At 46.9% G+C, this 12,966-nt stretch overlaps 1 protein-coding gene and 1 long non-coding RNA gene across 13 annotated transcripts in view; one reads left to right on the forward strand and one right to left on the reverse strand.

Moving 5' to 3' along the window:
* The window catches only part of SRGAP2 (SLIT-ROBO Rho GTPase activating protein 2), a 226,719-nt gene that overhangs the window by 168,436 nt on the left and 45,317 nt on the right, over positions 1–12,966 (forward strand). For all 12 annotated transcript variants that reach the window (XR_014146567.1, XM_081825140.1, XM_081825144.1 and 9 more), the window contains exons 9-11: positions 2,749–2,850; positions 3,881–4,078; positions 12,419–12,503. Coding sequence is in view for 11 of the 12 variants with exons in the window: in XM_081825140.1 (XP_081681266.1) it covers positions 2,749–2,850; positions 3,881–4,078; positions 12,419–12,503 (385 nt within the window). In the remaining variant the exon portion in view is untranslated. The remainder of the gene's footprint in view (positions 1–2,748; positions 2,851–3,880; positions 4,079–12,418; positions 12,504–12,966) is intronic.
* Positions 1–12,966, reverse strand: part of LOC145722356 (uncharacterized) — a 285,608-nt gene that overhangs the window by 14,078 nt on the left and 258,564 nt on the right. The window lies entirely within an intron of this gene.

Consider the following 12,966-nt stretch of genomic DNA (forward strand, 5'->3'; position numbering starts at 1 on the left):
TCTCTCTCTCTGCTTCACATCTTGTATCTTGGGCTCTATTCTAGGTAGGCTCTCATCCCATCAGGGCAAAGTGACTGTATTTCCAGCCTGATCTTCTTGTAGGTCCAAATCCAGTGGAGGGAGTACCTGCTGCCCTCCTAGAAGCCCCCACAAAATTCTCATTGTGTCTTCTTCTTTCTGTTCGGCTGATGAGTTTATCCCTGAGCCAGTGATCATGGCTGGGTGTCTGTAGTTGGCTGATTGGCTTATGCCTAAGTCACATGCTCCATCCCGGAGTTGGGGAGAGCCTCATCCAAAATATATGACCTGAGTTGTGGGGTGGGAAGTTCCCCCAGAGGATAGTCAGGCTAAAGTTGTCAGGAGGAGGAGGAAAGGATGCGAGGTGACTGAAAAACAACCATGTCCTCTCAACAAGGGAATGGTGTTTCCAATAGGATTAGTCTCCAGATGCTTTTTAGAAAACCCTGTCCCAGAATGACAAGTGTTGGCAGTGTAACTAGAGGATTTGCTGTCATCGATAGTCCACAGTGGAGAAGGGGACATTTCTATCCTAAAGACAAAAATGTGGAGATGATTTCTTTCCTCTCCTCAGGGAAAACCAAACCATGTACAGTTTGTTTCCATTTCTGTGACTTAGGAAATGTCAGCGTCTGAACAGATGGGGAAGTGAAATGGCAGTGTGTGCAGTCAGAGTGGGGGGGGGGTGTCACCGAGGCCCCAGGAAGCCCCATTCCTCACCTGCCCTGGCTTCTGGTCCAACTTTTCTTCCAGTCCCCTTCTCCAGCTGCCACTGACATTCCTTCCCAAGAATCGGTGCAACTTGGGCACCAGCTAAGTGGAGTGATACGTTTTCTGGTGTTGACTGAGTTGCCTTCGGAGCCAAGCAGCTTGTCTCCATAAAGGGAGAACCCAGATGCCGGGTGCTCGGGCCCCTCGTGGCCCCGTCAGTGCCTCAGTTTCATACTGCGGAGCACAGCTGAAATGCATGACCTTGCACCCCGGTAGAGGACCTCTGCCAAAGCATGCATCAGCAGCCCTGCTGCTTCTTAAAGGCACAGGCGTGGAGGTCATTTTCCCTCTGTGAGTCCTCCCTGCTAGGTCTTGGTTACTTTAAAATCAATAGTTCACTCTTCTACCTCCGCCCTCCCTTTGTGTGATACAGCTGATCAGTGGCTGAGCCAGGCAGGGGCCAGGGTCAGCCCTAGATCTTGCATGCTCCCCATGCAAAGGTTCTGCATTCCAGCCCAGCCTTCCTAGGAGTAGAAAATGAAAAGAGATGAGAAGGCGAGTTTTTCTTGGTCCCCGCAGCCAGTCTGTCCCCACCAGTGTGGGCTGTCTGTAGACTGTGGAGGCAACAAGAGAGGGCTGCCTGGAAGTCCTTGAACTAGGGCCAAGGCCCGGGTGGCATTTTGACCGGAAGCCCTGAAATTGGCCAAGGCCCCACACTGACTGGTGTTCTGGGGCGCTCAGCACATGAGTTGATGCCAAGCACTCTCAGATGTACTAGGAGGAGGTGCTTGGCTCTACCCTTGGTGCCCCCAGAGGCTTGTGGAGCTCTGGATGCCTGACCAGTGACATCAGGCAGCCAGAGAGTTTCACTCTTGGCTCTCACCCATCCTGGCCACTGAGCTTTCTCCATTGTGTCTGCTTATCCAAGAGCCAGAGTGAAGTCAGCTCTCTTCAGATCTGAGAGCTGGCTCAGGCCAGCCCCTCAGCTGGGGGAGGAGGTCAAGTCGGTTGGGAGCTTGAAAGCCAATGGAGGAAAAGGTCAAGTCCCAGCCCCCTCCATTTGAAGAGAGGTTTTGTCTTCCAAGCAAGAGAATGGTCTGTGGGCATGTGAATGTGCCCACTCATTGCTGAGGAAGAAGGAGGCCAGTTCTGTCCAGATGTCTCTCTGCAGACAGGAGGCTGAGGGACACGTGGTGGCAAGGTGACAGGAGCTGCCTCCACGTGGGCCCTCCCTCCTCATCTGCCAGCCTGGGGACTGTGGGTGACCTCCTGCCCATTCCATAGCCATGCCCCTGTCGGGAGACTGGCTCAGGCATCTTTTCCCAGAGGGAAAAGCTTATCGACGGCAGTCCTTAGGGGCAGGGCAGACTCCTTGCCCACACAGATCTGATGCAAACCTGGGGCAAAACGATGGCTCTTTGAAAGTGCCAAGTTCCACCAGATTCTGTGCCCTCTGGGGCCCTCCAGCACAGCCCGTGGACTTGTTCCTGGCTTTATACTTTCTCTCGTTGAGTCAGACTTCTCATGCGTGGCCCAGATTTATAAACACACGCTGGCTGCCGGCGCGGCAAGCTAGCCTCCTGACCCACTTCTCTCCTGCTTTCACTCTGGTGCACGGAGTAGGGTGAAGGAGGGGCCGGAGAGGTGGCCACTCGGACTTGTAGCAGGAAATCCTCTCTGCCAAAGCATTGTGTAGGTGGAGCTGGAGCTGCCCGAGGCACCCTGCTCCGGCCTAACGCTGGCTTCTGCGGAGCCGCAGAGCCTGCCGGGCGCCAGCCTGGGGATGGGCCCCACACGGAGGGATCTGGTCTTTCCAAACAGGTCCCACTTCTCATTCCCTCCTTGTGCTGTTTGGTCCCGGAAGAGGTTCACACACGCTGCCTTTGGATTTTTGTTTGCACATAGAAACTGTGAGGCTTACAGCTTGAACACGAGGACTTTTATTAGTAGTAGTGGGACTCTGGAACCACCAGAAGAACCATGTCGTCTTCCTGACCCGGTGTTGCTTTCTTTCGGCAGGCTTCCCAGCTCTGTGCCCAGCAGCCTGTGCAGAGCGAGCTGGTGCAGAGATGCCAGCAACTGCAGTCTCGCCTCTCCACTCTGAAGATCGAGAACGAGGAGGTGAGTGTCCTGCTTAGGAGACTTGGAGCCCCCCTCCGCGTTTCCCTGTTGAGCCTCTTTCTTGCTGCCCCTCTGGGAGCAGGTGGAAGGAGCATGCAGAGAACGTCCGGGCTGCCACAAACATTTCCTAGCCAAATGTAGCCTTGGATTTTCCCCCTCTGCTACATCCTGCCCTTGAACTCCAGGAAGTTGCTCTTGCATTGCCAAAGGTTGAGCTCTATTTTGAGCTTTTGCAAATGCTTTTTTTCTTGCCCCTCTACACACATTTAATCAAAATGGCACTTGGCAGCTGTGTGAACAATATTGTGTCTCTGAAGCCACCCCCTCATGCCTGGCTTTTTCCAGCATTTTCAAACAAACAGAGGCCTTTGACTTTGACACTTAAAACATCTCCATCCTCTTAGAAAAGGGGGACTTTCTTCTGGGCCCAGTGTCTTTGCTTTTAACTAGTTCAAAAGGGCAGCACGATTAATCATCCAGCTTCTTTCTTTTGTGCTCACGGGATTTCTTCCTTGGCATCTCAGTCAGTCTTACTTTTCCCGGGAAGATCAGGAAGGACTGGGGGTGGGGCCACTTCGTTTGCGAATGGAGGAGCAAATCCACTGATTTGCTGAAGGTCATGAAACAAGAGCGCGGGGCATGGCAGGCCCCTCTCACATTTTAACTAGCTCTTTACATCATGAGGTTGGTTTGGATTTGTTTTATTCTCTCCATTAGCACTTCCCTTATAGCTCAGAGCTAATACTAAACTTAAAAAGTCAACACTAAATATAAGAGCTGGGTCAAATACCTAGCATGAAGAGGGGGGTGGTTTTGAGGTCCTCCCTGGAGAGAGGAGCACTGTAAAACAAGAGTCCATGTGATGGCCACGTCAGTCACTCAGCACTGTCCGATGGGGAGCAGAGCTGCCTCTTCTGACAGCAGCCCCCGGTCCCTTGCAGCCACTCCTCTCCCACTCCTCCCAGCTTCTCCATCACCTGCCCCTCTGCAGCCTGCCCCTCACGCGTTATATTGGCTCTTGTCGTGGCAGGTAAAGAAGACGATGGAAGCCACTCTGCAGACCATCCAGGACATTGTGACTGTTGAGGATTTTGATGTGTCCGACTGCTTCCAGTACAGCAACTCTATGGAATCCGTCAAGTCCACGGTCTCAGAAACCTTCATGAGCAAGCCCAGCATCGCCAAGAGGAGAGCCAACCAGCAAGAGACGGAGCAGTTCTATTTCACGGTGAGGGGGCTCAGTGGCTCTGGAGGAACCCCTGCAGCCCACAGGGAGACTTGGAACCTGGAGCCCTTGTCAAATGTTGGAAGCGCAGTCTTTGAATATCTTGATTTGGATCTGGGCATATTCGGAGACCATTCCTCAACTTCAGTTAAGACACAGATATCTCTAAGTTGTATGTGTCTAACAGGGACCCCCAAGAGAAGGGTGCTCCCATGTACACTGCCAGGAAGAAAAGGAATTTTCTTTTTTTCCTTCCCCCAGAAGACTTTTTTTTTTTTAAGAATTTTTGTTAAGCATCTAGTAGGCTTCTGTTGGAACGTTTCCTTCTCAGCCATAGGGGGGTCACGAAAGGAGACCTTTATTTCTTAGTTCTTGGGAACTACATCCAAATATTCTGGCTAACACCCATCTTATTTCTAAAGTTGATAATCTCTGCTAGGTGATGCAATGACTTTTTTTATAATTTTTGCTGATGGGAAACTATCTTTCATAATTATGACTAAAATTCAAAAGGACAGGTAATGTGCAGGGTCAGTGGTTTGCAGAGAATTCCAAAACACTGTATTTCCTTATCCATGTATCTCCCACTCTTCTGTTAGACAAACGGACCCAGTTTTTTTTCAAGTTGTGTTAACAGTCCTTGGGAAGGTTGCTGACTGGTCTTTGGTGCTGCTTTTTAATAATTAAGTTATTTTGAGCTTGCCAAGTAGGATTCGTTGCCTGGACTAAAATTTATTTTCTCATCTTCTGACAACCAAGAAAGGAGAAATTAAATTTGCAGATGTGAGATGAAATATAGCTAGTGAATATGCATACTGATTCTGAATGAGAGGGATTAACTTGTTTTTCAGTCAAGAAACACAGTCTGCATGCAGTAAATTGAATTTTTCCTCCACTGGAACAATTTGTTTAATTCTTCTTTGAACACTGCCCTTTCTCCATTAAGAACACTAGTGATTTGCTATCTTCCCTAAAAAAAGAAATCTGTTTTTTTTACTTAAGCTAAGAATTTTTCACATTTTTTTTTAATCCTGAAGAAGGCTGTTGAAAAGGAATGATTTAACAGTATTATTCTTTTAAAATAACTTTTTTCTTGTTATGTGAAGCAAAACATGCGTATGATATAAATTTAGAAACAAAAAGGAAAAAAATAAGAATCATCCACAATAGCACTACCTTGAGATAAGAGTGTTAATGTATTCCCTTCCTGTTTTTTTTTTCTCTGCACACACAAACATCTATGTGAATATGTATTTAAAATGTATTACAAAAAGTGGGATATTGGCTGTGCATATTATTTTATAATTTGCTTTCGTTTAACAAGTGATAATATTTTTCCAATTCATTTCATCATAACGTTAAGTATATTTATGAGTGAAGTACTAAAATCTGCACAGAGAAATAACGGAATGATATTTTGGCCCATTCATCCTTTTTTGTAAAATATTTAGCACACTGCCTGGTTTGTAGTTAGTGCTCAATAAGTGCTGAAAATTTATTGTCACTACAGTCATTATTAACATATTCATTAATCATTATTGAATTACTCATCAATAACTTACCAAGGATCTTCTATGTGCCAGGCACAATGCTAAAGCTGGGAATGCCGGGAGTGTGGAGTGAAGCGGGGAATGATGGGATTAGGCATCCGAAGGGAGAACTTCCTTTTTCACTTTGTATGTTTCTAAGCATTACAGTAGATTGATTTTTGCAATCAAAAAAATAAGTATGAAAAATTTTCGGTGCATACATGCACACGCACATGAATGGTGGCCAAGATGGGTGGAGTTGGTGAAACATCACATACAAAGTGACTTTTGTGCTTGACCTTGAGGGATGAGTGAACCAGGCAGTGAATCAAGTAGAGAATGGCATTCCTTGAGGAAAGAGCAATCTCTGCAAAGCATAAAGGCATGCGAAGCCCCGGCTAGACAGAACGAGGACTTCTTGTCTATCATGAGGGCTGTCTCGCCACCCCAAGCTTTCTTATCTCGGGAGGTTGTTGAACACTCTAGAGGCTTTTAATAATAGGATTGTTTGGCTGGTCTGTCTGCACTGCTTAGATATAACACTACTTAATGACCCAATCTCATTACATTGCAGAAGATTTCCATTTTTTATTAAATAAGAAATTTTGACATAAAAGTCTGTATTTGAGACCGTCAGAATTACTTTTTGGCTTTCAGTGAAGCAATGACCATGTGTATGCAAGTTGACCTTTAGTAAGAGCAGGGATGACCATATTCAAACCGGTGACCTCTCAAATCCTGCCCACCCTTTCACCCCTAGCCCACTTCCTGTCTTTTATGGCTGGAGTGCTACTTATCAAAATTGTGTGCAAATTTCCATAGCCAACAGGAACGTTTTTTGTCTGGGCTTCTGTAGTATTCGATGTATAAGAGAATTCATCATGTTCGTGACTGGTGCTGGGAATGCATCAAATAATTCATTTCATGATAAAAGGCCTTCTTGGGGGTGGTGAAACGGACATTTCAGAAAAGGGGAGCGTGCATATTAGCATGACTGCCTGTGCTTGCCAAACCATACGAAGCCCACAGAACTGCAGGTGTGCTTTTCCTGGTCTCTTGTCTCCACAGACGTCGCCCCTGGTTTTTTCTGTGTCCTTCAAAAACATCAGAGTAGCGCATCCTGGAAGCTCCCTTCTCTTGGAAAGTTGGGAAGAGGTCCCTTACAATGGCTTTGACTTGTAGGTAGTGTGCCTAGCAACCCAGAGGGCTGCTAGAAAGCTGTCTAGCCGTTCTCGGCTGTCATCAGATTGACCTGCCCAGATGACATCGATACAAAGTGACTCTTGATTTTGGCTCAGCTCATGATCTTAGGGTGACGAGATCGGGCCCCTTGATGGGCTCCGCGCAGGGTGTGGAGCGTCCTTAGGATTCTCTCTCTCCCTCTGCACCACTGGCTGCCCCGCCCCGGCTCACACATGCTCTCTAAATAGGTAAATAAATAAAACTATAACGCAGGTCACCTGGTCTCAGATCATTGGCTTTCTCCTCTCTTTTGCCCTAAGTGAGGCAATGTTTCCTGATCTCCTGGGGTTTGCATCACTTATCTTTTATAACACATGATCCAGCAGTGTCTACTTTTTATCCCATTGCTTTTTTTTTAACTGTGATTGTTAAAAAAAATAATTTTTTTTTTTAAAAGATGCAAAGAGTTCAAAAGAGCATACAGAATAAGTCATGCTTCCCCCCCTTCTCTGACCCTCACTTCCTCTCCCCTCTGCCAGGGATTGAAACCAGTTTCTTCTGTGTTCTTCCAGAGATATTCTATGTGTAGACAACCACCGACTTATCCTTTAATGTGATAGAATTACATTAGAAATATAATGAAATCAAATAAAGAGAAGTATAAATAGAAGTAGACCACTCATGCTATTCTTCACTTTGCTTTTTTCACTGAATTGTTTTCATATTAGTCCAAAGAGATCTGCCTCCTTTTTAAATCGCTGCACAGAATTCCGTCGTATGAATGGATGTACCATCATTTATTTAACCAATTCCCAGCTCGTGGGAAGTCATGCTCCTTTGTTTAGCCAAGGATTGTCAAAACCTTATAAGGCTGGCATTTCTCCTAAGTATTTCCCTGTATGGGGGTTGGAGTGAAGAAGGAGTTAAAGGTCATGGCTGATAAAATAAACTGCCTGAATCCTTGGGCGCAGAATTGGTAAGAACATAGGGGAGAAGATGGCACCTTGGCCATTGGGGCAGTGCCCTAGGCCTAGATTTGGTGTGGTCCAAGATCTTTTTTTTATCTTGGTCTTTTCCTACAGGCACTCAGGAAACATGTGCTAAGTAGGTACCTACTGAGCCCCTACCCTGTCAGTTAAAGAGGGAGATGGCTGCCTGTTGCAGGTCTGCTCTATCACATACTCTGTCTGACAGCCGTTTCCTGCTTTACAAATTGAGAAGAGGAGAGGAAGGTCAGTGTGCCTGGAGGGGGAGAAGCAACCACCCCAGAATGACATTCATTTGTCTCTGTGCATGGGGCTGGCTAGACACGGCTCCCTCCTCCCACCCGCCGCACCCCTTTGTAGCCTTCAGTTCATACAGATTAAATCCAAGGCATAGGGGCGCCTGGGTGGCTCAGACAGTTAAGCATCTGCCTTCGGCTCAGGTCATGATCCCGGGGTCCTGGGATCAAATCCCACTTCGGGCTCCTTGCTCAGCGGGGAGTCTGCTTCTCCATCTCTTCCCTGCTCGTGCTCTCTGTCTCTCAAAGAAATAAATAATATTTAAAAAAAAAAATCCAAGGCATAAACAAGGTCCATGAGTTTTATACTGCCATGGTATTAAAGGGAAGAGGTATTTTAAATTACATTGGAAAAGCATTCTTGTTGCCTTACTTTTTTTTTTTTTAAAGGCCAGAAACCTGTTTTGATTCAGTTGTCTTATATATTAGCACAAAGCAAAGAGGTTTAGGGAAGTTGTGTTTTTAGGTTTTTTAGGTTATCTGAGCGGGTGATTCAGGTACAAGGAATATTCTTGACTACCTGCTCATTGGCTGGACTGCATGCTATAATCATGGTCATGCTCGTTATCCTGTTTCATCTGCTAACAACCTTGGGAAAAAGACATTATTATCCCTGTTTTTCAGAGGGGGGTAAGTGACTTGCCCAAGGTAAGTGATAGGACTACAATATCTCAACTAAGACTCTTTCATTTTGCTGCAACAGAAATGTCTGTCAGGGACAAGGACCCTGAGAGAAAAATGTAACATTAATACTTTTCAATAAATAAAATTCATTGCCAACAGTTAATAACCAGTTAGGAATTATTAAGAAATAAATTAATGAGATCATAAAAATGGAATTGAAGGCTCACAGTGGCAAACAAAACAAGACCACCCCATAGACTCTTTGCCTCCCTTCCTACTTTTTTTTTTTTAAGGATTTTTATTTATTTATTTGACAGAGAAAGACAGCGAGAGAGGGAACACAAGCAGGGGGAGTGGGAGAGGGAGAAGCAGGCTTTCCGCTGAGCAGGGAGCCCGATGCGGGGATCCCAGGATCCTGGGATCATGGGATCATGACCTGAGCCAGGATCCTGGGATCATGGGATCCTGGGATCATGACCTGAGCCGAAGGCAGATGCTTAATGACTGAGCCCCCCACGCGCCCCCTCCCTTACTACTTTTTGAAGAAATTCTCAGTTTTCATAATATTGAGTGTAAAATGTGGAGGTAGGGGAATGGCTCTGGTCAGACTGTGTATTAGGAACTTGGTTTTTTAGTTTGGTGATCTAAAATAGAATCCTGCCCTTTCTCTTCTCCCCCGATGACAACTCAAGGTTGGTGACTTGACTTTTGGATGTTTGGGAGGGGAGCAAGGTGCAGGGAAAGGAGTGAAAGAAATGAATTACCTGTATCAGAACATGCTTTAAATGAGGAAAGTGACCCTTAATTGACCAAGGCAGGGATTTGGAGATAACACATAAACTGTTCTTTTCATGGCCGGCTGGGCTCCACAAGTCATCAGAAAGCCACTTAAACCTTCCTTCCCTTCAGCTGCCTCTGCTCCTTTCTCTGTGTGTCCCATCAGCATCTGAAGTCTTCTGCCAGTAAAGGCCAGGTCGTTTCTCCCAGCTTCTGTCTCATACATACCAGGGCTGACTAACAGGCGGGAGAGGGAGGTGACAACGTGCCCAGGAACTCTGGGATGGCTTTTCCCTCCCACTCCCAGCTTCCCTAGATGGAAAACTTCCAACCATTGTTTCCACTGTTAGGGATGCAGGTCAACCTCGACATAGTTTTTGATCCTTCAGGATTTCATGGAACCTGAAAAGGTGATCCATCATATGTCTTTATCAGATTGTTACTTATTTTAATGGTTCACCAAGTGACAGCCAGAGTTAACTTGTGAACTGTGACATGAATGAAAAGGTGATTTCCGGAATCACAAGTAGAAACATGAGTGAGAGGAAGGAATTTGCATCCATTTCCTTTGAGAATTTTGGCTGTTTTCTGAGGAGTCTGGTCTGGTCTTAAGGGTTAGAGTTTTTTGGTGAGGTTTTTTTTTCCTCGTTAGGAAACCTTTAGAGTCTTTTGGGACAACCTTCCAAAGAGGGGCCTTTGAGGGTTCAGATGTTAGCAGTAGCTGTTTCCTGCAGGTTTTTCACCTCTGGGCCCTGCAGTGCTGTTCCCAGCCCACAATTAGGCATTGGTTGGGGATTAGGCATCACCCAGGGAAGACTGACAGCAGGTGAGCGGGCAGCTGGAGCAGATGGAAAGGGGAGGGTGACAAGGGAGCCTGTTGTCATGCAGATGTTCTCATGCAGAGGCTCAAAGGTGCAGAGGGAACAGGTCAGGACTAAAGCAACAGAAATGATTTGGTATAGGGTTTGTTTTTGTTTGCTTTAGACTTAATGGAGAGAGTAGGGGTACACTGGGGGGCTTGGATTGTGACCACCGAGGAAGGTTCTGTCAGAGGAGAGTGAGGCTGTTCATTTCTTTACTCATTCCTCAAGCATGTCTGCTGGGCAGGGTACTAAGCATCAGGGATGCAAAGAATAATGACTCTGACCTTAGGGAAGAGGCAGTCTGGAGAGAAAGACACACGACTCAAACCGTCTGTGCCAGGGCTGTGTGAAATTTGCAGAGGGACACGCAGAGGCATCTGGGGGAGCATGGGAAGGCCAGGATGTGCATCCCAGAGAAAGCAGATTTTTTCTTCGTTTTTACATGAGAGAGAGAGAGAAGAAATACACACTCTTGGTTAAAAGTTTACACTGTGCAGAAAGGTACAGACTAAAAGTAACTCACATTTTTTCACGCTTTTTTTTCTGCCTTCATCCTAAGTGGTAATAGCCATAAAATTAGAGGCTTGATGTATAATTACACTTTTTGCTTAATACATCGAAAGAAGGACAGAAGTATTACAATTTAAAATGTTTTATCCACTTTCCCTCATCCACTATGTCAGTGAGTCACAGATCATACCCAGGGAAGCACTGCCGATTTGCCTCTGAGTTTAGATGTGGGCAGATGACCCCCGACCCAGCAGATGAACCATTGCAGCAGGAGACAACCAAGGCAAATGGTGGTCCCCATGAACGGCTGCGGGGTATTGTAGAAAGACACCAGGTTAAGGCTCCAAAGGCCTGGCACTCCCACTTCCTAGCTGGCAGCGATCTGCAGTTCAGCCCCCTCTCCCAAGATCGTCTTCTCATCTGTAACAAGCAACCAGCGATGTCTTCCCTAATGTGCTCTGCAGAGTTACTGTGCAAGTCACGTGCACAATATGTGCTAAGGGCCTCTGAAAACTCTTGAATTGCCCCGAGTATATAAACAGTTGATCCCCTGAAGTTTTGTTCTGCTTCTCTCTCTGCCGTGCACCCTAATGGATGGAGCGTGCCACCATGATGGTTGAGCGCACGCACCAAATTGTCAAACGACCTATGTCCGGATACTGACTCCACCGCTCACTCACTGTTTGACCTTGAGCAACCTGTTTAATCTCCCCCAATCTTGGTGCCCTCATCCGTAAAATGGGGACAGTGATAATCAGAGTTCGTAGGGTTGTTTTGAAGATTTGATGAATTGTCCAGGGAAATCAGCCCTCTCCCTGGGCAGGCAAGGGTTGAGAGAGGTCAGATCAGAAAAGGCAAAGCACTGCAATCGTATTTTGACTGGTAGAACAGATGGGAGCACATTTCCATAACCTCATCTTGTGTTGAGAACTGCCATTATGTTGAGCAGTTGTATATGCAGGTGGGGGACAGCAGCCCCTCTCTCTGAAAGCTCAGAAATCCAAAGCTCTCCACCAAGACTCCCGGCAGAAGAGAGGAAGGAGCTGATTAAGAGACGGCTCAGATGAAGATGCTGTGCATGCTCTGTTGCAGCTTAGGCAGGGGCTGAGTCTGCCGTTGGCCTTGCTCCTGATGTGTTGGAATACACCCTGGGAGGGGCCAGGGTGCAGCTGGATGTCAGTGGAGGTGACAAGTGGCAGGTGTGTGTCCTCACACCAAGAGGATCTGGGCTCCATCAGTCCATCCACTCCACCCCTGCCCCCCTGTTCTTCTTCAGTGGAACTGAAAGAGATGGATGAGGGGCTCTAAGAGACAGTTGTGTACACTAGCCAATGTGGAGCTAGCTCCCAGGAGAACACAGAGCAGCCTACTCATCCACCACGGAAATCAGCAGCTGTCCAGATGCTCAGGGCCCAAGTAGAAATAAAGAAAAAAAAAGGCACCTAGTAGAAATTGGGTCAGAAACCAAATGCCCTCTTATAAAAAGGAATTGTACAGCTGAGCATCTGTGATTTTTTTTTTCTTCTTCTGCTTCTTCTTCAGGAGTCTGATTGCTCTTTCTCTTCCTCCCTTACAGAAAATGAAGGAGTACCTGGAAGGCAGGAACCTCATCACCAAGCTACAAGCCAAGCACGACCTTCTCCAGAAAACCCTGGGAGAAAGTGAGTGTCGGCATTCTGCTGGAGGTTTGGCAGTGAGGGGAAGGCCAAGCCCTGACCTACATGGCTGAGCCTCCATCCTGAGCCCCATGGGCCTGATCTTGTTATATGAATGCATTTCTTTTCCTAGCCTGTTTGATGTGAAGCTCACCGCCCCAAATGACTGCTTGAGTAATGGGAGAAGGCCAATGCTTAATGAAGCGCTAATGTGCATCATCTATTTGTTTAAATGGAGTGAGGCTGCTCTCCACCCTGTCCCCCTTCTCTGCCATGACTGGGATAAAGGAGCCGATGGATCCCTTACTCTCCAGACACTTCGTTAAAACTCTCAGCTCCTCTGAGGCGGGACGGAGGTAGTAGCCAGCAGGCGGGGCCAGCGAGCCGAGATAGCAGCGGGTCTGGGGAGAGGAGCAGCTTCTCAGAGGCAGGCCTGACCCACAGACTGCTGCTTCCTGTAGCATCAGGT

This window comes from Leptonychotes weddellii, chromosome 6 (genome assembly GCF_054177405.1).
Source record: "Leptonychotes weddellii isolate Sample4059 chromosome 6, ASM5417740v2, whole genome shotgun sequence".
Lineage (NCBI taxonomy): Eukaryota > Metazoa > Chordata > Mammalia > Carnivora > Phocidae > Leptonychotes > Leptonychotes weddellii.